Source organism: Mchenga conophoros, linkage group LG20, assembly GCF_057382185.1.
Source record: "Mchenga conophoros isolate Kocher_MC1m ecotype Shallow Benthic linkage group LG20, M_conophoros_male_GT1.1, whole genome shotgun sequence".
NCBI classification, from domain to species: domain Eukaryota; kingdom Metazoa; phylum Chordata; class Actinopteri; order Cichliformes; family Cichlidae; genus Mchenga; species Mchenga conophoros.
This window is the reverse complement of record NC_140545.1, coordinates 31,837,691-31,860,987: the sequence shown is the minus strand read 5'-3', so window position 1 is coordinate 31,860,987 and position 23,297 is coordinate 31,837,691. Positions and strand designations below refer to the sequence as shown.

At 40.1% G+C, this 23,297-nt stretch overlaps 1 protein-coding gene across 4 annotated transcripts in view; it reads right to left on the bottom strand.

The window, feature by feature from the left end:
• Positions 1-23,297, bottom strand: part of magi3a (membrane associated guanylate kinase, WW and PDZ domain containing 3a) — a 107,922-nt gene that overhangs the window by 31,026 nt on the left and 53,599 nt on the right. For all 4 annotated transcript variants that reach the window (XM_085259042.1, XM_085259043.1, XM_085259041.1 and 1 more), the window contains exons 2-3: positions 8,419-8,535; positions 4,255-4,374 (exon numbers count right to left, since the gene is read on the bottom strand). In XM_085259042.1, the coding sequence (XP_085115168.1) occupies positions 4,255-4,374; positions 8,419-8,535 (237 nt within the window). The remainder of the gene's footprint in view (positions 1-4,254; positions 4,375-8,418; positions 8,536-23,297) is intronic.

Here is a 23,297-nt window from a genome sequence, read left to right as displayed (position 1 = left end):
ACCCTCATTAATCATTGAGGATGGCCTTCCACTCTCTTGGGTAGTGCCCAGCCTGCCCGTGCCTCAGGTGGGTGAAGCGTCTCTTATGCTCCAGCCTTGGCACTGGGTGTAGGCCCTGCTTGGCATGGATGCTCACACTTCACAAGCCAACCTTGTCAACTCTGCTTTCTCCTGCTCGGTCTCCATGTGTTTGTGTGTGTGTACAGCTTAGCAATCTACTGTTGACCTGCCTCTCATAAATGAACTTCCTCTCTAGTTTATGTTCATTTCCTGAGTCTGTGTTGTGAAACCCAAAATGTATTAAACACCATTCATATCTTTACTGTAAATTCCTGTTTTTATTATTGAGCTTGTCAATCCTAACTAGTTTTTTTTCTATATCTTTTATTTTCCTCAATTTCAGTTTCAGCCGTTTCTTCCCTTTCTATGTTTCCTTTTTCTTTTTTGTATGTGCAAAAATCTAATTGAGTACTATACCATCTCTTTTGTACTCCTTAGAGATGAGTTACTTCTTAATCAGTTCCCATGAATAGGCAAACGTAGCAGTTGCCAGTCCAGCACCTTTATACCCCCCTTTTCTGTGAAAACTGGCCTGTTGCATTGTTACAAATCTAATCCACAGTTATGTAGCTTTGTCTCAGAACTTCGTAAAGCCTATAACACCAAAAATATCCTATTATAAAATGGTTGTAGGCAGTGTGGCTGAGCAAAACAAGGAGGCCGTAAACAGTCATTTCTTCTCCACTAAAGTCTGTGATTGTCATGGGGGATGAATTTGGCATTGCACAAACAAAGGGATTTCATCATTTTCAGCCCCTGTCAAACCATCCCCTGGTGGGCCTGCAACTTCAGACTGTAACCGTCAGCTAAAAAGACCCTAGTGCAGCCTTGTCTGTAAATCATGTCCTGTGCTTTTTCCTCAGTATGTCATTATGTAGTATTTTATATTTGCAGTGCATCCAGCAAGCCATTTTTGCACCGACCTATGATTATACCTTCTAACAGGTAATCAAGGTTATGTTTCCCATGGCAGTCTTGTTAAATACAATCACGGATGAGGATGTAAGCATAGCCAGATCCATACAAGCCACAAATTTAGGTAGCCCACTGATTTTAATAATTGCTCACAGTATAATGGGATCCCGTGGCATCAGGAATTCATATTAAATGAATGTTGAACACAACATAGGAAATAATAAGATATTAAAATTAAAACAACACTGGAATTTCCAGATGAAATCCAATTAAATCAGCTGTAGCAGGCCTAGTGTTTTATTGACTTTTGCTGGTCCATTTCTGCTTGCAGCATCTGTCATGAATGATTCATACCACTGGCTTTTCTCTACCTTGCACAGTGAGGGGCATAAAGTCGGATATGCCCTAAATCACATACATACAGGCACCCAAATCAATTTCAGCTACAACATAAGTGTTACACTTTGACACTTTCTCTGTAAAAGAAATACTGGCAAACCAATCTGTATGTTTTTGTGTAGTTTTAGTTTCTCCATTCAGTTCCCCAACAGCTGAGTCAACTTTTATGCTAATACTTCCCTGGAAAGCGGAGAGCAAGATTGTTGAAAACACAATTTTCCTCTTTTATGCTTAGTTAAGTATTTTCATCTTAATGGCCTTCTTAAATAACTTCCTATTGTTGTTTAGTGAGTTGAAAGTCTGTGAAAGACTTTTTTTCCTCCACCAAATACTCCCTTTAGTAGAGCAGCAAGAGTGAGTTTCGGTCTTGGTTACAGCATGCTACTATTATTCACAGGTCTGAAGGATTAGTCTCAGAGGTAATGGTGATTGTGGGTTTTTAACCATTTCATGGAACTTTTCTTTTTTCCAGGGTACATTCTTTAATGACTGAAAAACAAGAACTGGATCCACAGGTTTTAAATTGTTTGGGAATTTCTCCAATCCACACAGGGTCAGACGTATAAATACATCCTCACTAATATTTGGTTAAATGTCCTGTAGCAAGATATAGCCCAACCAATTGCTTTTGGTAGACATCAGCAACCTTTGGCATAATTCTAGCTGGATATTTGAACACTTTTCTTGGCAGAATTGGAAGTTTACTTAAATTAATTGTACCAAATGTGAAGCACAGTGGTGGTAGCATCATGGTCTGGGGCTGTTTTGCTGCCAGTAGTACTGGTACATTGAGAAACTCCAAAATAATTTTAAACTTGTGCACCCAATTCTTGTTTCCTTAAAGTCTCCAAAGATATATTCTGTTTAATCAGTCCATCCTGGAAAAAGAACACTTCAAGGAAATCATTAAGAGCCCCATAATTAATATGACATTAATGTGTGTCTTGTTGGCTTTTGACCACATCTTTATATGCTATTAAAGTAGAGAGTGAATGCACTGTCTACAAACAGTACTAAGCGTGTCATGAAAGGGAGAGGTAGTGATAAATGATGATTCACTGTTGTTTTCCCTGAACCTTTGACATTCAAAGTTCAGTTCAAGAAGGAAAAAAGAAACAGTTTTCACACTAAGACACACAAAACAACATAAATCATATATAATGTGGGTACTATACCCTTAATCCAATTAAAGAAAATATCCATGTGCTTTAATAAATCATCAACAAAAAACCCTAAAGAGCTATGGGCTTTACGGGACCTCTGAAAACATGCATTATCAGATAATGTGCATGGTGTGCATGTTAATTTTACCATCTACAATATAAAGCCTGGAGCCACTAGTAATCAATGTGAAGTAGATGACTCACTAACCAAGGCCAGCCATTATGAGGTCAAATATTTCACCCTCTCACTTCCTGCTTTAAAGTATGTCTGTCTATTTGTAGGTCTGTGTGGAAGTTTATTGAGCAAAAGGCTTGGCATTAATAATTAACTCTGTGAGGTTGTGTTTCTATTCCATTCAATACACACATGGTAGTGTTACATTAGGCAGAAAAGGACAGGGGGGGATCCATTATTTATCCCGAGCACTGGCTCATAGGCTCAGGGTTGGAGGGCCAGTCTCTCAGGAGCAGATGTGGGACAGAGGGCAGATGAAAGAGCTTTTACATAGCAAACACATTTTCGACATCATGAGTAGGTGAATGGGGTAAAGCCATCTGGGGATATATTATCTCCAGTTCTTTCATTTTTAGGATGGCAGTTTGATGACACGGGCAATGTGCTGATTTCACCTGATGACCTTACTGAGTACAGCTCAGCAAATTCACAAGACAACTAATAACCAGGACCCTGGCGACTGGAATGGACTGGGACATTGGTCTGTCCTCAGTGTTTATAGTGTTTACAGAAATTGTAGTGTTTTCCAGTTTGGTTCAGTTACTTTAGGCCGATGAAAAGAATGTCAACTGAGCCAGAATACAATCTGAGCAGAGTGATCTTAAATGAAAAGTTGTCTTGTTTGATGTGGTTTGTTTATGGTGCGATGGCAAAACAGAACATCTGCAGGATTTCATTATGGTAGACATGATTTTAGCACCAATTCAGGGGTCACACTACAGTTAAATCCATCTTTAGCCTTAGTCACACAAGCCTAGAGACTGATATGTGACAAAGAACTTGCTGCACCAAAATTTTCCTTGTAATTGCTTTGGTCATTTGCTACTGGCTACTGGAAGGCAATGGCTTGTCTTCCAACACTCAACATTTATTCTTCAACCTGCAGCAAGCACACCTCAAAAGATGTAACTTTTACTTTGAAGACAAACTGTCTAAGTTTCTGTTTTCCATCACACTTTTTAAAATTTTTACTACGGCTTGGCGAGTGTTTGGAGTCAGCATCTTGCAAACTATTGGCAACCATGGTTACCTGCTAGCAACCAAAGGGCAATCACATGGAGGTTTTTGGTGCGGCATCACATACCTCTTTGCAACCAATTTCGCACTGGCAAGCAACATCTTGAAAAGTAGTTGCTAGCAGTTGCCTGGGGCAAAAAGTTTGACAGTGACTGCCAGTGGCTGTGGCTGTCTGTATGACTCAATCTTCAAATCTACCCCTATAATAGTACAGTATTTGTTTCTCATTATTTATAACAATGATTAAAAGTGGCTGTATTTTATGCTCAGAGGAAAAACTGGTATTCACAACAATCAACAACCAGACAAAAGTCCGAAAAGAACAAAATCATTTTATAGTTCGATACCAAGGTCAGGGTCTGATGTGTGTCTGATATTTTGTAACTCCCTATTTCTCCCACTTAAAAGTAAACTATCTATCCAGGCCCCTCCATAATATTGTGTTCCTTGTGTATGAGAACATACCATCGTAGGTGCCACTCTCCAGCAGCAGTCCACTTTCTTCCAGTTCACGAAACTCCGCCACACTGATAAAATTGTAGTCCACTCCCGGAACCTCCCCTTCTCGAGGCTGCCGAGTAGTACCTGCCAACAATGAGAAAGTTTAATACAGTAGGAACTCCAAACAAGTGGAATGTGCCATTCATCGCCAGGGTGGGAGTGGGGGTTGGAAGTGACACTCAATCCAACATGCCCACAGGGATGTGATTCAAGTCCAAATACAATGCTCAGGGGAGAATCTGTGTCTGCATCATGAATAGTCAACAAAGCTGGGACAGCAAAGCGATGAATTCATTATTCAAATATGAAGCAGAGGGGAAAAAATGTCCTCCACAGAGCAACACAGCTGTCACAATACAGAAGAAGTACAAGTGATGACAATGAAGAATATTTTTAATTACATACTTTGACACTGATTGTGTAGAACAGCACCACTTTAAGCACGATAAATGAGAAAAATTAGAAAGCTCTCTGTTGACCTTACACATATTTTTTTAAATAATAACACCATCTGCATGTCTGCTCTGTGTGGAAATTAGTTCTCCGAAATTAATAATAACTAATCCAATGTACATCCTGGTGCTGTACACTTCTGACATGCCAGCCTACGGCTACCTAAATAAACTGTTTGTTTATGCAACGCATTTTATGGGACCTCATTATCAACAAACCACAAACTGATATTGTGAATAGATTCAAATGAATATAACGCACTGTCACCTCAAAGCCCTTTCTGTTGATTTATTAGCCACAATAGTTGTTTCCTGCACTAAAAAAAAAAAGAATAAAAAAACAAAAAACAACAACAACAAGCAAATCACGCATACTTGCAGTGTATTTCCAAATGTCAATGGTTATGATCGGTGGCAGTTGCTTTGCCTAAAACAATAATCGAGAAAGAAGAATTCCCTTTTTTCCCCAAATGCATCCTTGGTTCTCCTTCTCCTTCGTTTTACAGTCCTTTACCCCCTGAAACAGGCAACCTTAAAGCACTTTCAATTCCAGCAAAGAGCCATTAAGTAGTACCATGCTGCAACTGTGATTTAAAAAGTGTCACATTTTCCCTTGTTGATGGTCTCATTGGCAAGACACTGAAAACTTACTGTTATGAAAATAATTTAATGCTCCTTAACACGCCAGCTGCTCTTACCATCATCTTAGATGTAATCAGGCCTTTTGAAATACCTCAGCTAAACCGCTCTGCTATCTGACTGCACTGCAGGCACGAGGGATTTTAACTCAGAGCTTAATAGGAACACATCCCCATTCTTCATTTTCTTTCTGTGTCAACATCCATCCCGACTGCAGTGTGAGCCATCGCATCTGAAACTGCTTAGTTTCTTGCAAAGGCAATCTTTTATTCTGTCAAACAGAGCAATCAGATGAGACCAATAAAAATCACAAGAAGAAGATATATGAGCTCATTTTTGGAAGAAGGAATAGGGAAATGTATTATGTAGCTATTTATTGTTAATTCAGCTACCTTACCAACAAACTCCAAGACACTGGATCGGTTTTCCTGTTATACAATCATGTAAATGTATTCATATGAAGTTGGTGCAACATGACTGCAAAAGGTAGCAGAAACCTCCCAAAATAACACAAAATAAAGGAGAAAACAATAACATTACAGTTTTAAAACATGAAAGAGATAGCAAAAATAAAACTGTATGTGTAGTTTGTTATTCAGTGGTTAGACAGTGGAAAGAGACTGCTAGGACTGCTGAAACTGCCACCTGAAAAAAAGAGCACTGGGAGAAGGAGCCTTGAAGAGAGCACCAGAAGAAATTTGCTGCCAATTCTCACCGGAAAATACAAGCCTGTTTTAACTTTTAGTTTATGTGTTTGATTTTTTTAAGAGATGAAACAACTGTATGAAAACAATACAGGAGCAAAACAGAAGAAAAACAAAAAGTAAATGTAATTGATACAGTAGGTCTGTGGAGGTTATTCTGACTTCACATCAAAATCCAGCTCTCCAGTGTTAGATATGAACTGTGTTTCATGGATTTTCTTAGTCGTGAATTGTATTTTGCAGGTTGAACACCCACTCAGTGGAGCACCAGAAGAAACAACAAGCATTTGCCCACAAGATGCTAATTGCAGCAAAACAAAAAAGAATGAGTAAAGAAGCACGTGGATTGCCATTTGTAAACTGACAGATGCTTGATCGCATAGTGCCAACTTCAAACTTTTAGTCAGACTGTGTGAGTTTGACTGTAATATACGATAAACACACAATAAATCAGAACGCTAACATGAAGGGACATGGAAATATGAGTGTTGGTTACAGTTGCTGGCTCAATAGCTACAGTGAAGACACAATAAACACTCGAAAGTGGGCATTTAGCTTGTCCATTTTGGCACACATCATCCACAGTTGTCTGAGACTTACAGTAAGTAGAAAACAGTAAGTGAAGAGTTCAGTGCAACAGCTATGCTTAGTTTTTTTTTTTGTTTTTAAACTTCTCAAAATAGAAATTGCAATTGACTGAAAACCTGAGGCACTTTATTTTTACCTTTGCACCATCCTTCCTTGGTGTTTTATCGTGAAGCGAGACTAGTGGGCCTGAGTGCTGTGCTGCAATGGATATTAATACCCAGGGAAGGAGAGAGCGATAGTAGACGGTAGAGTTGGGTGTTGGAATTTAGTGAAGCTTTAAGGATTTTTGGGTGACCTAGACCCCTGGTACTGGCTTGAGCCCCAGTTTGTGGGAGGCAAGAGTGACACTTAATGAAGCTTCTCTGTGTGCAGCAGAAAAGCAAAGTCATACTTCTGTCACTCCGAAATGCTATTTGGAGTGCTGTAATGAGCGCATGGCATCATGCTGTAATGGCTATTTAGGCTGCTCACAGGGTCACTTTGGCTGAGTCCACTGTGATAAGCCACTGGCACAGGCCTGAATGAGCAAACTGGACAGCGGACATATGCTGAGCTACTGAAGCCAAACCGCAGTGTTGATACGCGTGGTTCACAGTTTCTATTATCTTCCACAATAACTCACTAAAGTAGACCCAAATGTGCACAAGCAGGTACAACTACAACACTGGCTTTTCAGCTGTGATAATCATTGTGATAATGTGAGAAAATGTAACATTTGCATTTTATTTGAGATAGAAAAGACTGAGATGTTATTTATCACACTGTAATTAGGAGAGGAGGTCTAATGATTAAACTTTAAACTACTGTGAAACTTCCACGACAGCAAGCATGATTATTCGGTAAGACACAAATAAATATGCATCTCAAATTAATCAGTGATACTTCTACACAGCAATATTCCTTAAATGCACCTCCAACTGTCTTTTGAATAATGTCCCCCACAAGCAAAATGTCAGAAGTGAAAGCTTTCCAAATGCTAACTGTGAGTTGCACAAGTAATAAATGCTGTCTCAGTGATAAATGGCAAAAACATTGTTGTTTATGTTTTGTTTTGTTTTTTTTAACTCAGCTGCGCATCCCAGAGAACTGCAGCTGCTCGTTCATTTACGCCTGTTGCCCTTGTTGTCCATTTTTAAATCACTCGGGTATTAACACAGAATATTCCAAAAGAAGCAGTGGAGCAAACTCAAACTGAGGGGGAAAAAAAAAATCAGAGGGTGGAAAGTAAATAGGGAAGAAAATGTAGAATTACTCTTTCCTGAATTTAAATCGAACACAACCAAGGTCTGACAACAATCAGAAACTGACAAACATCTCTCTTAATTAAATATTTCATATACACGAGGGCAAAACTCCATTATTAAACATAAAAACACTGAAAGTTTTTCACCCTTTTTTATTCCACAAGCACTGAAGTCTATATTTATACATTTTACCTATGTAGACATCCATATAAAAGCCTATTCAGGTTTTCATAGGACTGTGTGCTTTTACAAATTTTGGTAAGATCAAGAAGTGAAAATCTGCAGTTTATAATACTGAAGTGTAAGTAGAAGAAATTAACAGAAAACAAGTTAAAGGGGTTTATTTGAATTAAAGAATAGGGAGGGCCTGGAGGAAAATGCATAACAGGTAGTGCTACAGATGGGAAGAGACTACGCTCCATCTGGAGAGGTGAGAGGGCAACAAGAAGACCCAGACAGAGAGAGAAGACTGAAGGGCCCAAGGCTGAGGAAGCTACTCACAGGGAATGGTACGCAGGTACAGGTTGTCCCTAATCACCTGCTGGAGCTTATGGTCCAGGGAGCCCTTCTGAAACTGCAGACTGAGGTAGTGACGCAAATCAGTATTCAACACTTTACCTGGAGGGAAAGAAAAGAAAAGTTTGAGTTATGAATTCACACTGGACGGCCTCCAAACTACACACATTTTAAAAACACCATTTTGATTATTTACATTTAAAGACAATTAAAAAAGATAATCAGAAATTTTATTTTATAACCAACAATATTGGAAAGCTCTAATCAATAACCCCTGCTACAGTGCCCAAATCAAAAACACCACATGTTGGGACAGTAAATATTTACATCTGATACTATGTGATTAGTAGCACATAGTAGCATGCAAGTCTATGAAAGTTTTACGCTTCCAATAATGATCACTGTCATGTTTCATGCTATCATGCTAACGTAAAGAATAAGCCTTAAAGAAATAAAAATAGATTAATTTTTTTTTACCCAAGCTTTAGTTAAAAACTTTATTTTTGAAACGTGCTCGAGAATAATACACAGGTTACAGATACACTTGCAATAAACTGTGCAAAAGATGGACCTAGCTTCCAGATCACAAACAATAAGCCAATTTTATCTGATGGCCACCAGATGGCGATAGCACAGGTGCTATGTTTTAAAAAAGGAGGATTGGCCTTGGTATGCTCATTACATAACGGCTTGTGACCAATTAGCTGCCAGCCAAAGCACTTCACAGTCAGACACACCCCTCCTTGTCAAAAACGGGTTTTTGTTGTTTGTTTGTTAAATCAAGATCTCAAGGCTTTAACGCTGAACATCAGAAACCAATGGATGATGTCACTGTAGCTATGCCCACCTTTATCATCGATGAGTTAGACCCTTGAGATACATTTTTCCCCACCACTGTAGGTTCAGTCAATCAATGTAACCCATCAGACATACATATTTATGTAATTCAAGACCTGCTAAGGAACACTTTTTTTTTATTGTGTCCTCATTTGGAAAACCTTCTTTTTCACACAACTGTAAGTAAATGTACATAGTATGATCTCTATCCAATCCCGATCGGAATGAAACCTATTAGTCACATGATTAAATATTTATTAAGCTCTATCGTTAAAAATCCAGACGCATGGCAAAAGGCAAGAGCATAACATTAGCACTATTATTTCCTAGTAGGAACAGCAGTTTAATCCAAGTGTGGGGAGTGATCTGATTAAACATTAATTGGACAATTTTGTAGTAATAATTCAGATGCACTCACGACAAAAACAACCAAACAAAAAAAAACAAAACAGGAACAGAACATTAGGATGGCTGTTTTTTAGAAGCAAAAGAAAAGGAAGGAAAGTCTGAGAAAGAGAGTGCAGGAAGAAGATATACAGTTCTTCTTAGAGTGATGGAATATCATAGAGATGAAGAGAGAAGAAAGAAACAAAGAGCCAAATCCTTTGTGCTTCTTTGCTACAGTTAGACTCTTCCACTGTGTGGTCTCAAGCTGTGTGTGGAGCATAAGTTTCTTTCTGAAGAAGGGACACGCAGGATGTGCTTTGAATACGTCTTCACTACCACTGCGGGCATCAAAGCTCATTCTCTCCACCACTGCTTAGCAGGGGGTACACAATTAACCTGACGCTGCTGACTAAGGGAGTGGGCACAAGGATGTGATATCTACATCAATTGTCATGCCATTTGTTTGGCTTTGGGGTTTTTTCTTCTTCTCAAAAAACACTTTGACTTTGATCAGAATCAAGTCTTGTATTATGCATCTGTCCCTTTTTCTTTGCCCAAAATGCAGAAACGCAAGGCCAAGATGTGCCAATGTCTGCCAGAGTCTCTGACAGAAGTGGTGAAATCCAGCAGATGTCTTATCCAAATCAGGAAATGTTGACAAATCAAACACAAGTCATGCAGAAAATGACAGACTCCAAATGAGATCGACATTAAACTACTGTGGGGAGCTTAAGTCAGTCACGTCTTCCAGCAGAATATGTAAATATGTAATTTTACAAATTGTAAGAGCGATTCTCTTGTTGGCTCATCTGCTCATAAATATTTTGAAATAGTACTCTGCATCATTATTTTAATTAACAACTAAAAACTTTTTTTTGCATTCAAATGTATTCACTAATTTACAAAATACACACACATACGCATACAGACACATGTAGAAAATAAAATGTAGAAAAAAAAATCCAACTCTCATAATAGCAAAGAGAAATATTCCCATAGTGAAAGTAATGATTTTTTTGTGGCGCATCCTACACATCCCACACTCTGTAAGAGCTTTTCCTATTCAAGAAAAACTTGAACAATATTTTTATGACATTTTCATTCGGAAGTGTTAAAGGAGAGCCGAGGCAGCTGGGGAATAAGACAAAATAAAAACCCACCTAATTCCAAAATATTGTAAATTAAATTCATTGTTATTCATTCCCTAAGGGGATAAAACAAGTAATGCTAGGACTGCAGATCAGCAGGATAATGTTGTCTTAAAAAGTGGTGGTGAGAATATTTTTTAATAAAACGTTTTGAATTTCTTGTTTACTGGATGCTCAACACAACTCAGTACTGTGGCACTGTGCTCTGCAGGAAGGCACAGGCAGGTTTTTGGAATTTTTGGGGCTTCCAGTCATCCTTCATGTACCTGCTAATTTGCTTAAGCTGAAACGGTACCGTAATTGCAGCATGTCAGTGGTACAAGTAAGTGCTAAGGCATGGAGAAGCATGGCTATCTATTATGTAACTCTATAGACTTTTTATTGGCACAATGAATGTAAGGAATTTAGGTCAATGAAACAAAAGCTGCCTGGCTTTGAATACACAACAAAACCCCACAAAAGCCACAAGCCTGCGGTCCATGTTCCCAGAAGCTATGAGAAATGAAAAACCCCAAATTCTAATAAACATAAAGAAAATACATCCCATCCCTCCCACTGGGTCAAGCTTGTGTAGATGGGAGTGATTACCCCTCCGCCAGGGCTTTTATCAAGCTTGGGAAACCCACCCCAAATCTATTTTCACACAAGGCCTTGGAAGATCAACTGGTTTCAGTGTGGACAACAGAGGGTACTAACCGATACCACAGAATTCCCGCAACTATGTGTAGATACAACGCAGGGTCAACAAAAATCAATCTCTTTTTCTCTCTCGTACTTACACACAAACACATGCAAATTACCTCCACTGCCCAAAGCAAACTCCTACTCAAGAGCCTCTAACAGGGTAGCCTTTGTGGCCCGCCTGTCAGCTTGCGTTAGCCTGCCACATCATATCTCCAGAGACAGAAAGAGAATGAGAGAAAGGGGGAGTGCAGCGACTCTCAGCTTCCTGCTAGGTTACTAGGCAGCACATCACTGGCCTGCCAGGGTAGTAGTACGAGGCATGTGGGACACAATGGAAGCCTTTGTGCCTTGTCATCCGGCTATTAGGCACTCTCACACAGGGGGAGTGTAGGGGAGCAGCTGGGGAAAAGGGGAACTGCAGTTCAAGGATGGAGAATTATTAAAAACAAAGGGAGTGAAGGCGGACAAGGTGCACGAAGTGGGTGACGTTTGCACGGAGGATTAATGATGATGCATGGGAACACACATGGAAACCTACCATGCTTGTCTCATTTTCCCTTTTAATCATTGTTCAACCACTCCATGCATGCCTGTGCCGCCCTTTCTGTGGAGATTTATCAGCCCTGGCAGATCCCCACGGGGCTCTTCACACCTATGTTTGAGATCACTTTCTGAATTGCTATCAGGCCTCCCTGCATCTCTCCTTTTTCTCTATTCCACTGCTAGCCACTTAACCTTTTATTTGCTCTAATAACAATCCTCTGCTTTCAATGGATGTCTGCATCTACCTGTCGCTATAGTGCCTCTTCACCTGTCTTCTGCCGCAAGGATAAAGGCAAATACAAGCCAAGCCTTCTTTTTGTATTTAGCTGCCATTAGTTTTCAGGTCACATATTGAGGAGCAGGAGGACAGGCTTAGCAGATGGGTACACAACTTTCCTGCTTTAAAGTGCACAATGAAATGCTAAAGCAGAACAAATCCTTTGTAATGTACTTTTATTTAGAAATATGAGGTGCTTCGGATTTTTTTTTAAACATAATTACAACAAAACAGAATAAAATCAAATGCCTAGAAGCATGCTAGCAGCACTGAGACTGTTTCTACATAATCCTTCATCACAATGCTAACACAATTTAGCAGGTATAATGCTGACTATGTTCAATTTCTTAGAAAAACGGTGTTAAAATGTACCAAATCACACAACCAGCAAAGCACAGTTGAGGATGACAGTAATGGGTTTTTTAAGCATTTCGTCTTGAAAGAAATAACACCATCAACTGAAATTTCATCTGGGGTAAAGTGTCTCACGACAATCCATCCAACAGTTTAAGACATGCCATTGAAAAAAAGATATAGGCTAATAATTTCATGTGCTGCCTATCGATTATCACTTTGATAGGCTTCATCTTCTAGTGACCAAAGTGGAACCAAGTCTAATAGTTTACGTAGTATTTTAATCATCAGCAGAGCAATAGATTAGCTGTTAATCTGTTGTTCAGACTGATATAATCATGAGAAAGAAGTTAGGTTGACTCAAAAAAAAAAAAACTCTCTTCAACTACAGAAACAAATAAGCTTCCAAACTTTCTACCGAGCACTCAGGTAAAACTATCCATCTTTGTTTGTCTTCTGCTAAAACCCTGCAGCTCGACTTGGCACACCAGCATGCTCTCGGTTTACCGGGGCCAAAACAATACACTTGCAATACAGATATTTACCCAGGCATCCAGTAAACAGGCAGTTAAATTACAATATGCTTGCATAGACACAATGCTCTTCCAAAATGAGAGAGGAAGCAATGAAGAGATATCACCAGCAGGGGTGTCAGTGGGCGTCTAATGAGGCAATTCTCTGACAGTAGTGCAGCTCCAGAAATGGTGAGAAAGCCCCTACCATCTGCTAATTACCACCTTGTTAGGTTCATTTGGCAACTTGGGACAATAGAATGTCCTGCCTCATTCTGTATGACAGGCAGACAGAGGAATCACCAGATTTTTGGAAACACGGTTGTCTATATTTATACTAAAAAGGTAGAGGAAAATGAAATAAACACTTACGGCTCATTTTGGTTTCCCTTTAGAGAGCAACAGGCATACAGACATGGTGGGTTTTACACCAGTGGGCTCATCTTTCAGTGTCATGTCTGCCCAATCAATGTGACATGAATAAAACCAGCATTTCTCCTTAAACACCCTTCTTTGAAGTTGGAGAGGTGTGGATTGTTTCTTGTTTTAGAACAAATCTTTCGCTCGTGTGGCCACTGTTTAAGCTGAGAGCTGTACTTTAATTGGCTAGAAAAGGGAGTCTGTGTGAAGTCAATTAGTGCTGCAAAGCTCAAGTGATTAATTGTGGATGGAGGAACACTTTGGGATGAAAAATGTTAGATGAAGGAAATCAATGTCCCCAGTAGCCCTTCTCCCTTCAGGTTAGATAGATCTCTCTTGAAATCCAATTAGTGGCACCATATCTTAACATAAGGTCAGACTGCACAGTGTGGGTGTTTTGGCTGTAAAGTAACTAATGGCCAGGTCAGAGACTTTTTTTAGACAAGATACATGTTTCAGTATTTCACCTTTTAAAATCAAGACTTTACAGAATGTTGAATGACAGGATTTATCGGCGATAAGTATCAAATTCCTATTGATAAGAGAATTGGAGGAAATGAGGTGCTGGAGAAGGGACTCTTCATGATATTATGTGAGCTTGGTGTGCCACAAGGACAGCATCATTATCCCTGCACCCTTGGCAGAAGTATGCAATGAACTCTTTTAGTAGGTAATTGAAAGGAATGGTCATGCTACAGATTGAATGCGGACTTAATGTTATAGGTTTATTATAGTCAGTGTAATAATCATCAGTGCACTTGGCAGTAGACACAGATGGTCTCCCAAAGCACTCGGCATTCAGAAATATATTCTTGGATTCGGGTGGCTTACTTGCAATTGTTGGCTGACTGTACTAAATATCCATTACTTACATGTTTGAGATGAAACTGGCTTAGTGCAGTCTTGGCTCATTTAACAGTCTACACCTATTATATTGATACATAGAGCATGTGTGCATGCCATATCAAAACTTCAGTGGAGCCAGTCAGTCTGTGTAGTACGGTGTGATGAATTCTTGCCAAATGAGGTGACTTCACATTAATTCAAAGTACCCTGTCCTCCCCAGTCAATAGTTAACCACATGCAATAAAAGTAACAAGCATTTGTTTTCCAGGCAGTAAGAAGTGACCTTGAAATTGTCCTTTCACACATACACACACACCTATCTATAGATCTATATCTATCAATCTCTATCTCTCTATAGATTTACACACATATACATACACGTATACATACATGTATACAAAGCTACAGGCAAGCCTTTTTGGTTGCCTTTTGATTCTTAGCTGAGGCAGGGAGGCTAAGAACAGTCACAGTCACCTGACAGTCATCAGAAGCAGGTCTTCTCTTCTCTTCTCTCCTGTCCTATCCCCTTTCTGTGATATGGAGCAGACTGACAGATTGTGGCATTAAACTCTCCTTCACCCAGTATTTATCTCCAGCCACTTCTCTCAGAAAATGATTTCTTGGCCCTGCAGTCTGTCAGATCCACTGCAACTCAGTTGACACACCCACCTCTACTACCTATATGTGCATCAGCTATTGGAGGTCATCCATACCAAAATCCAGGAACAAACAGCTGTCCTGTATCCTATTAGAGATGCATTTGCTGCTGAACCAATATAACTTTTGATTACAGGTTATATTAGTTTGGTCCACACAGAAATAGCTATTGTTATATCACCTAATCCTACCTATGATTGGTGTTTCATGGTTTTACTGACAGCTTATTTTGAAGTTATCCAGTGATATATGTTGCCATGTTCTTCAGCTCAGACTTTTGTACAGATAATCATGGTTCCCAGAGGATGTATCCTAATCACTTTTAAGATTTTTCCAAACACCTATGGCAGAAAGCCATGAAATTTGTTTCAGATATTTGTGATTCCCACAGGATGTTTTTGGTGTAACCATGACTTTTTAACACAGTGGCAATATTATATAAAAACACATATTTTCCTTAACCCTTTAAAACAAACGTAGGTCCCAGCAGCCTTAGCTTTACTTCCTGTTCTGGGCTAATTAGTAAATGCTACAATTCTTCCATTGTGCAACACATAATGTACTAGTACTAGAACCAGTGGATTCTCAAAACCCAGTTCAACACCAAAATAAATTATTTATCCCATGAACTTAAACCTTATTTATGTATTTATTGAAGAATTCATGTTTAAGAAGTTAAAAAAGTTAAATCACCAGCACAGTGATTGCAGATCATTTATTTAAAATGCTAATCTTATATTTTGTTTACAGAACAGATACTGAAATGTTAGAGTCGCTGCCGTGTAACCTACTAACATTACTGCAGATAACGTAAATTTCAGAATAACATAAGAAGGATATGGTTGAATGTTGAACTGTGAATTCATTTACTTTTAATTCTATGAGCAGATTTGGATGTTGATATTTTGGGTGCTTTGCTAAACTGGGAGAATTTCTTCCCTTTGGCTGAAAAGCACACCTTGAGTGAATAAATCATCACCTGCCTCGGGCTGCCTTTATGAGTCAGGTGAGTGACAGCATTATTGTGGCAGCTGCAGTTAATTGTCATCTTCCTCATACACTACAGTTTTTGCAGTGTCTGTGGGTGTCATTCTTCTTCAGCAAGTAATGACAAACTAGGATGTGCTGCCCCCCTCAGTTCCTGAAGAACTGCATACACTGCCTACAGTACCTAATGGTACAGAAGAAAGAAATTGGTACCATTGTGTTTTCAGAATTTTAGTATCAAAAAGGAGAGTAAGTATTTGGGATACCTAAGGTACTTTAAGGCTAATCAGTAGATGTCACTTAAATTGCAATGTTAAAAGGTACAGCTTTTGTAAGTATGTCTGTGAAGGTTCTCAGTCATCCAGGTCATCATAGTCTAAGGAGCTTGGAAAGGAAAGGACTTTAAGTTTCTTGAAGATGTTTCACCTCTCATCCGAGAAGCTTCTTCATTTCTAAGAGCAATTGGTGGAGAGTCCCAGATTTGAAGCCCCATGGGAGTGTTCCCAAGAGGGTCACGGATCCCCTATTGATCCTCTACCTAATCACACTTGAAGGCGAGCCAAGGTGTGAAAACAGGTGTGGGTCACAATCAGCCAAGGTTTCAGGTGAACCCATTGTGAAGCCTAGCCCCACCCTATCATGTGATTTACTGAAGTCAAAGGGCCCTGGATGTGAGCGGGCATCAAGGGATCTCAAAACTGGATTATAGATGGCAGACAGTTGGCATCTTAAACTTAAAGAAGCCCAGACGCTTTACTTTCCAAGCTTCTGTAAGTGCACTTTTTACTTCAGGTTGGCTGCTTTTTATCACTCTGTAGAGTGAATCTTACATCAAGTTCAGTGTATGGCCAAAAGCCTATGGAACACACTGTAAGGACCTCCTTTCACAAAGATTCAGAGAAAAAGCAGGGAAGAAAAGTCAACAACGGCAAACTTTTAACAAGCTGTAGAGACCTCCATCGTCCACTACAGCAGAGGACTCAAGCGTGCTTTTCCAAAATTACTACCAGGCAGCAGACCCATACAAAGATGACAGCAAGAGAAACAATGCATGGAAAAAGGAAGAAAAGAACAGGTTTTTAAACAAGGTGTCCTTTAGAAACTTGTTTGTTTTGATAGTTTTCATCTTCATTTCTACACAGCACTTTTACTCTGAATGCACAGCTCCAAAATTCTTACAGTGAGTCAAGTCCTCGTTGAGGCACTCAAATAAGATAAAAATTCTAGATAAAAATACAATGCACAACAGTTATGGAATGAAGGTGTGTGTGTGTGTGTGTGTGTGTGTGTGTGTGTGTGTGTGTGTGTGTGTGTGTGTGTTAAAAAGAGAGCCTTCAAACACATTTCTTCCTCGACCCATTATTCATCTTGCTGATCTACTATGTGGAGGCCAGAAAAGAAGTAGCTCCCTTCTGCACGCTACATCATCAAAAAGCCTTCTGCTGTTTGCTATCTTTGTGGTTTGAAACCTCCGTCTGTCTATTCACACACAGACACACGCATACGCCTATTATAGGCCCACACAACCCACAGACAAACAAAAGCGCTCCCTCGCACTACACGTGAGCATGCATGTGCGCACATGCACTCTAACAAATAATAGCTTCCAAAGGGGTTTAATGAGAAACAAGAGATCAAAGACCAGAACAATCTTTCTCGCCCCATCTCTGGGATAGTCATCGCTACATCTCGCCGCATGGAGAGGGAGACAAAGGGTTTCATTGTCATCAGTGGATCAGAGAGAAATGAAGAAGCGACAAGAGGAGAGATCGGTCAGCTTCCTATTGAAAAATGGGAATGAGAGGGACCAGATGGAAGGATTCTCATACAGATCTAGGTGGTCAAAACAACAACAACAACAACAACAACAACAACAACAACAACAGTGGTGGATGTTGCAAATACATGTGATTTGCACCCTAACAATTATCAAGCTCCACCAACCACAGACATTTACGATTACAGGAGGAACTGGCGTACCAAAAAAATCCACGACAGGTAAAGGACAATGCACAAGATTTCCTAAAGTTGTAAAACACGTGCAATCTGTTTCTGCTTCAGAATGCACCAAAGCGGCAAAAGTAGCATCTGCAGCTCTACGGATTATAGTTCTACAGAGCAAGTAAAATGATGCGCTCTTAGCCTCAATAACTTGGGCTGTCACTGACAATATGCTCCCTGATGCATCAGGGAGAACCCCAGGGAAACAAAAAGTCTCTCCGGCTTTTCTCCCTTTCTCTCTTTCTGTCTGACACACACACACTGATTTTGATTTTCATCAAAGAAAAAAAAATTCGACAAGTACTCTAAACATGTGGCAATGAAATGTATCAGACGCCTAACATTTTGTGTGATCGTGAGCATGTGGTACAAGAATTATTTACAAGGGATGTGTCATGACAGAGGAATTTGCCAAGTTCCTAAACTCTGGACATTTGGCGATGCGTGATTTCGTATGTTTGCATACAGTGTGTATGTGCGTGGGTGTGTGTGCGTAACGTTTGCCTAAAATGCCCTGGGTAGTCAGCAGTGATGTTTCTCATGTCTGCTAATAATATGCACAGCCAAGCAGAAGGTGTTTTGTATTGGAAAGCACCGCCCGAGGAGCAGCAGTTGCTGATTTGATGTGTGCATCTTGTTGCTTGGCTGACCCAGATGCTGTCTCGAGTCTCGACTCACATCTTCAAATGGCATGTTGCTGACACGGACACACACACCAGAGCTGTATCTGCATACATTAGTGCTGAATCAATTACATTTATTAGTCAGTAAGTAATTACTCAATAATTATGAAAGCTATTTAAAAAGGGAGAGTACCAAGAACTAGGTGGTCTTTTATAATGGAAAGATGCATTTTATTTTTTATGCTTCATGAAATTTTGACCTCTTCTGAAGTCTGTAGACTTTTATTAACATTGAGTAAGCAATTATGAAGCCTCAGAGCCGATTCTGCATAATGAGTACTTATGATTTAGTTATTTTAAATATTTTGATGTGCCTTTGTCTGCTCTTGAGAAGGATTTTTAATGAAGAATAACAACTCATAAGAGTATTTGCTACTTAGCAAGCAATTTAGTCACGACTAAAGCAAAACCAGTCGATAGTGGCCCTTAGCTGGCTGATCAGTGCATCCCAAGTAAACTTCCTCAATTGAGGCAATCATGTGACATGCCGTAAAGCTTCAAAACAACAATTAAAAATAACTTTTGGTCTGGTCATAAGTGATTATAACCACATGTTTTACTTAGACACATGAAAATGCAGACTCAGTTTACTGTAACCTCTTCATGTACATCACTATGTCCTTGACTGCACCTTCACTCTTCTTCATCAGCATGTGCTGTCATGAGTAGCTATGGCTAAAAAGCAATTCCAGGTCCGGGGAATGATGTATCCACTATTTCTGGCAGACAATCACAACCTGATCCTTGTCGTCCATCTCCAGGAGGCTATGCTGGGAGGGTGTGCATGAAGAGAAACCACTCTCCTACATTACTGTCATTTATCATGTGTAGCAGCCTGGCTGCAGAACAGGACACTCACCTATCACTGAAATGAGTCAGCAAGTTGAACTTCAGTAATCTTAGCCCACCGCTCATCTTCCGTCACTCATACGTGCGTTTGAGGTGTGCATACGATGTGTGTGTGGAGGATAATTAGAATGATGGTGCAAGGTTGTTGTTTTTTTATAGCTCATATATACAAGTGTAGGTGTAACTTAAGTGTAGTCATGCCTACAAACATCGCTTGGCCACTAGATACAGATAATTCATAGACTAAATGTTTGTAACTCTTTGAAGACACACGAGGGGCTGCTCAATAAACCTGGTGTATGCCCTGGGAGGAGAGGGCAGCCACATCAGTCACACAAAGCAGATGAAAAGGTTATAGCAGCCAGATGCCAGCGAGCAGATATGAAGAGAATCAGAGAGGCAAAACCTCCCTACAGCTGCTGAATGTCAACTAAATATTTATCTCATGCCATTCTTGAGGCCGTCTCTGATTTGTATTCTTTCACTTCCACATAGCAGACATTGATTATGTTTAATAAATAATTCCTCCACATGACCGACAGACTGATGGATTAGGCATGATGGACGTGGTAGGGTGGGGCGAACTAGAGCATATCAAAATCAACATCTGTGTCCACAATGTTGTCACACACAACCGACAGAAGTAGAGGTTGGCTGAGTCTGCCAACACTGTCTCTATAAACACTGCAAAGTATGTGGGGAGATCACAGTGTAAGAGGTGGGATCAAAAGGTTCTGAGACTGTTCCTGTTGTGCACCAGTAGAGCACGGCGTGATCATACACATGCAAAAATAACTGCTCTGGGATAGAACCATGAATGACCTCATTAACATCTGGATCTGCGTTTCACAGGTTTTTGTGACCAATTTCAGATGCTCGTTTGTCTATAAAGGTCTATATAAACAGGCCTGGGATGACCTTCATGTTAACGGCCAAACAATTGTGTGCACAGTTAGTCTTCAAGACAGATGAAGAGAAATAAGGCTAGAAGCCTGACCATCATTTGAGATTTAAAAGGTTACCCACCATAAATTTGTGGGTCCAATAGCCAAAAAAAAAAAAAAAAAAGAGTCATAATGTAATCTTATGTAATGTCATAAACGTTTGGCGTGACTGACCTGAACTGTAATACATGCCATTATATAAACTTCTACATATACCAACTTTATAGGCTCACCACCCTTTTCCTAGACACTGGTTTAGCTCCAGGCAACTTGCATGTGCACACTGTATGGATATGTGTGTCTATGCATCTGTAGGTAAGTGTCAGACAGAGGGAACGCACATGAACAAATTCTCTGAAAATATGTATTCAAAGCGCTCCCTATAGGGCGCTTTGCAGTGGGACAGAAAGAGGCTAAGACCATATACCGAAAAGAAAACATACGTGTTTGTCAGATCCACCACCAAATATCACAAGCAGAGCCCTGAGCCACTTTATTAGAATCTTGAAGGTGCTTTCTGTCAGGCAAACAGTGCATGCGGAGAGCATGGCAATAATGACACCCAGCCTGAGTGAATGAGTCATGATGTTGTGTAGCTCAGGGACTGATCCAGTCAGAACTGATTTAATGGAGGCGAGTCATCTCCCAGTTGATATATACAGTTGGTCTCTGTTATTAATATTATGTCACAGAGATAGCTTGCCAGAACATTCCAGTGGGGGGAGGTGGGAATTTGTTAGATGATTCTTTCCATGTGAGTTTTCCAGCTAACACACAGCTTTGTTCTCAGTTGTACCAGTTTGCAGTAACACACAAACTAAGGCTAGATCATCCCTCTGAGAGCTAAACCTTACAAAGTACGGCGTGATTTCAATAATGACCTATGGGGTGAAGGGTGAGTCAAAAATCTAACTGATACAGCGGGCCAACATGGACCACACACCCCCTGTGTTATTTCAGCTAAATGTTAAATGCTGGAGGACACGACGACCCCAACCACAACACACCAACACACTCCCACTGACTCTCAATCATAATTATCTGGCTTATTTTTTTCACAGACGATCTTCTGAAGCATCCGACCGAAGATGTGCAACGCGAACATTACACATGGTTAACCTAAGGTCAAGAATGTGGAAGGGAGGAGTTTAGGACGAACACAGTCATGGTGACGGTTAAAAAATGTTTATGTTTGCAGGTCCATATGTAAAAGGTATACTCCTGTGTCCATCTTCAATGTGCCCTTGCACAGCCTGAGTTGGAAATGTGCTGTGATGAATTTGGAGACAAGCATTCCTTGCTTCTTTTGTGCTCTCCTCACACACTCCTCAGTGTTTCTTTTGACAGCTGAAAGCTTCGCCATCTCTTACCGTGGAGAAGCATGTCTTACGCTGAAACAAAACAACTCTGCTCTTGTGTTTCAAGTGCTATGAAAAACAAGTTTGGTGCTGGCAGCAGTGAAGGGGCAGAGAGAGAGAGAAACCGTGTGACGGTGCAGAGTGAAGGCAGGAAATCCACTTTAGTGTGGATACCACCAGCCTTACTTTTCTTTACCTTTGATTTTTTCCAGTCTTCAGTCTTTGAGCCCAGAGCACAGGGGAGCTTAAGTTAGGGAACTTATTTCTTAACTAAGGGATTTCGTCTTAAGAGCTCTCTAAGTGGAAAATAGCAGTTATTATCCATCTGCTCGAAAAACAAAAAGCACAAAAGATGATTTTTGGTAATTAAATCTTTAAAAACCATCTCTGAGAGAAAAAAATAAGACCACACGCTGCAGCATATTGTTTGTCACATCTCTTATTTAACATTTTACTCTAACTTTTTGGTTTCCATTTAAAGACAAACACTTAACAATGTAACACTGGAGAAGTGAAATGCAGCTTAAAGGTGGAGTGTCACTCATTTCATGGGTGGGTGGAGGGCGGAGGAGTAGATGCAATACCGCCATTTTTGTTTGTGAGCTCTTCACATGTAACAGAACAGCCGATTACGGACAACAATCCCAGACTGAGAGAAATCCATTAGGCATAATAACTAAAACAGGAAGCGCCTTTATTGGAGCACGCATCCCAGAGAGTGAGGAGAATGAGGATGGCAACCATTTCTGAAGACAATGATAAATTTAATTAGCAGCGTGATACAACTGGAGGGAGATTCATACCCCTCTGTATGGTAATCCGCTTTCCCTGAGAATATTTCTGAACAGGATTATAAACGGAGGAACAAGCAAAGAGTTGGCAGCAGGATGAGGACCAGGCTCTGTGGCAGGACATCGTTCAGTTGATGCTGGGTTTTCCATTAGAGGGCAACTCACAAGAGGCTACTGCCAGCTGTCTGGGATAGTAGATTAAGTGAATCATTATGAAGCCCTATAGGAAGCCAGCACTCATGTCAGATTTGAGGAATCCAAATGGGACAACAAAAATGATTTAAATTGCGTATCCTCATCAAACAGTCTGTAAAACCTGACCACTCTCATATGGTGCAAACATTCTATTTACATACTTTTATACACATATAAATATATTAGCTCTTCACCTCAGGGGTTCACGTTGCTTTCAGTGTGACTGACAAGTTTGCCAGGAAGCAAAGGTGCGCGGTCTATTAGGGCCGATGAAGAGACAGCATGCTTTTGCAGCACAAACCATAATTTTCAATTATAATAGTGGATTAATGGCAATCAGCACACCCAGGTGGTGTCTGTGATTAGTTAATCTACAGAAGCATGCATAATG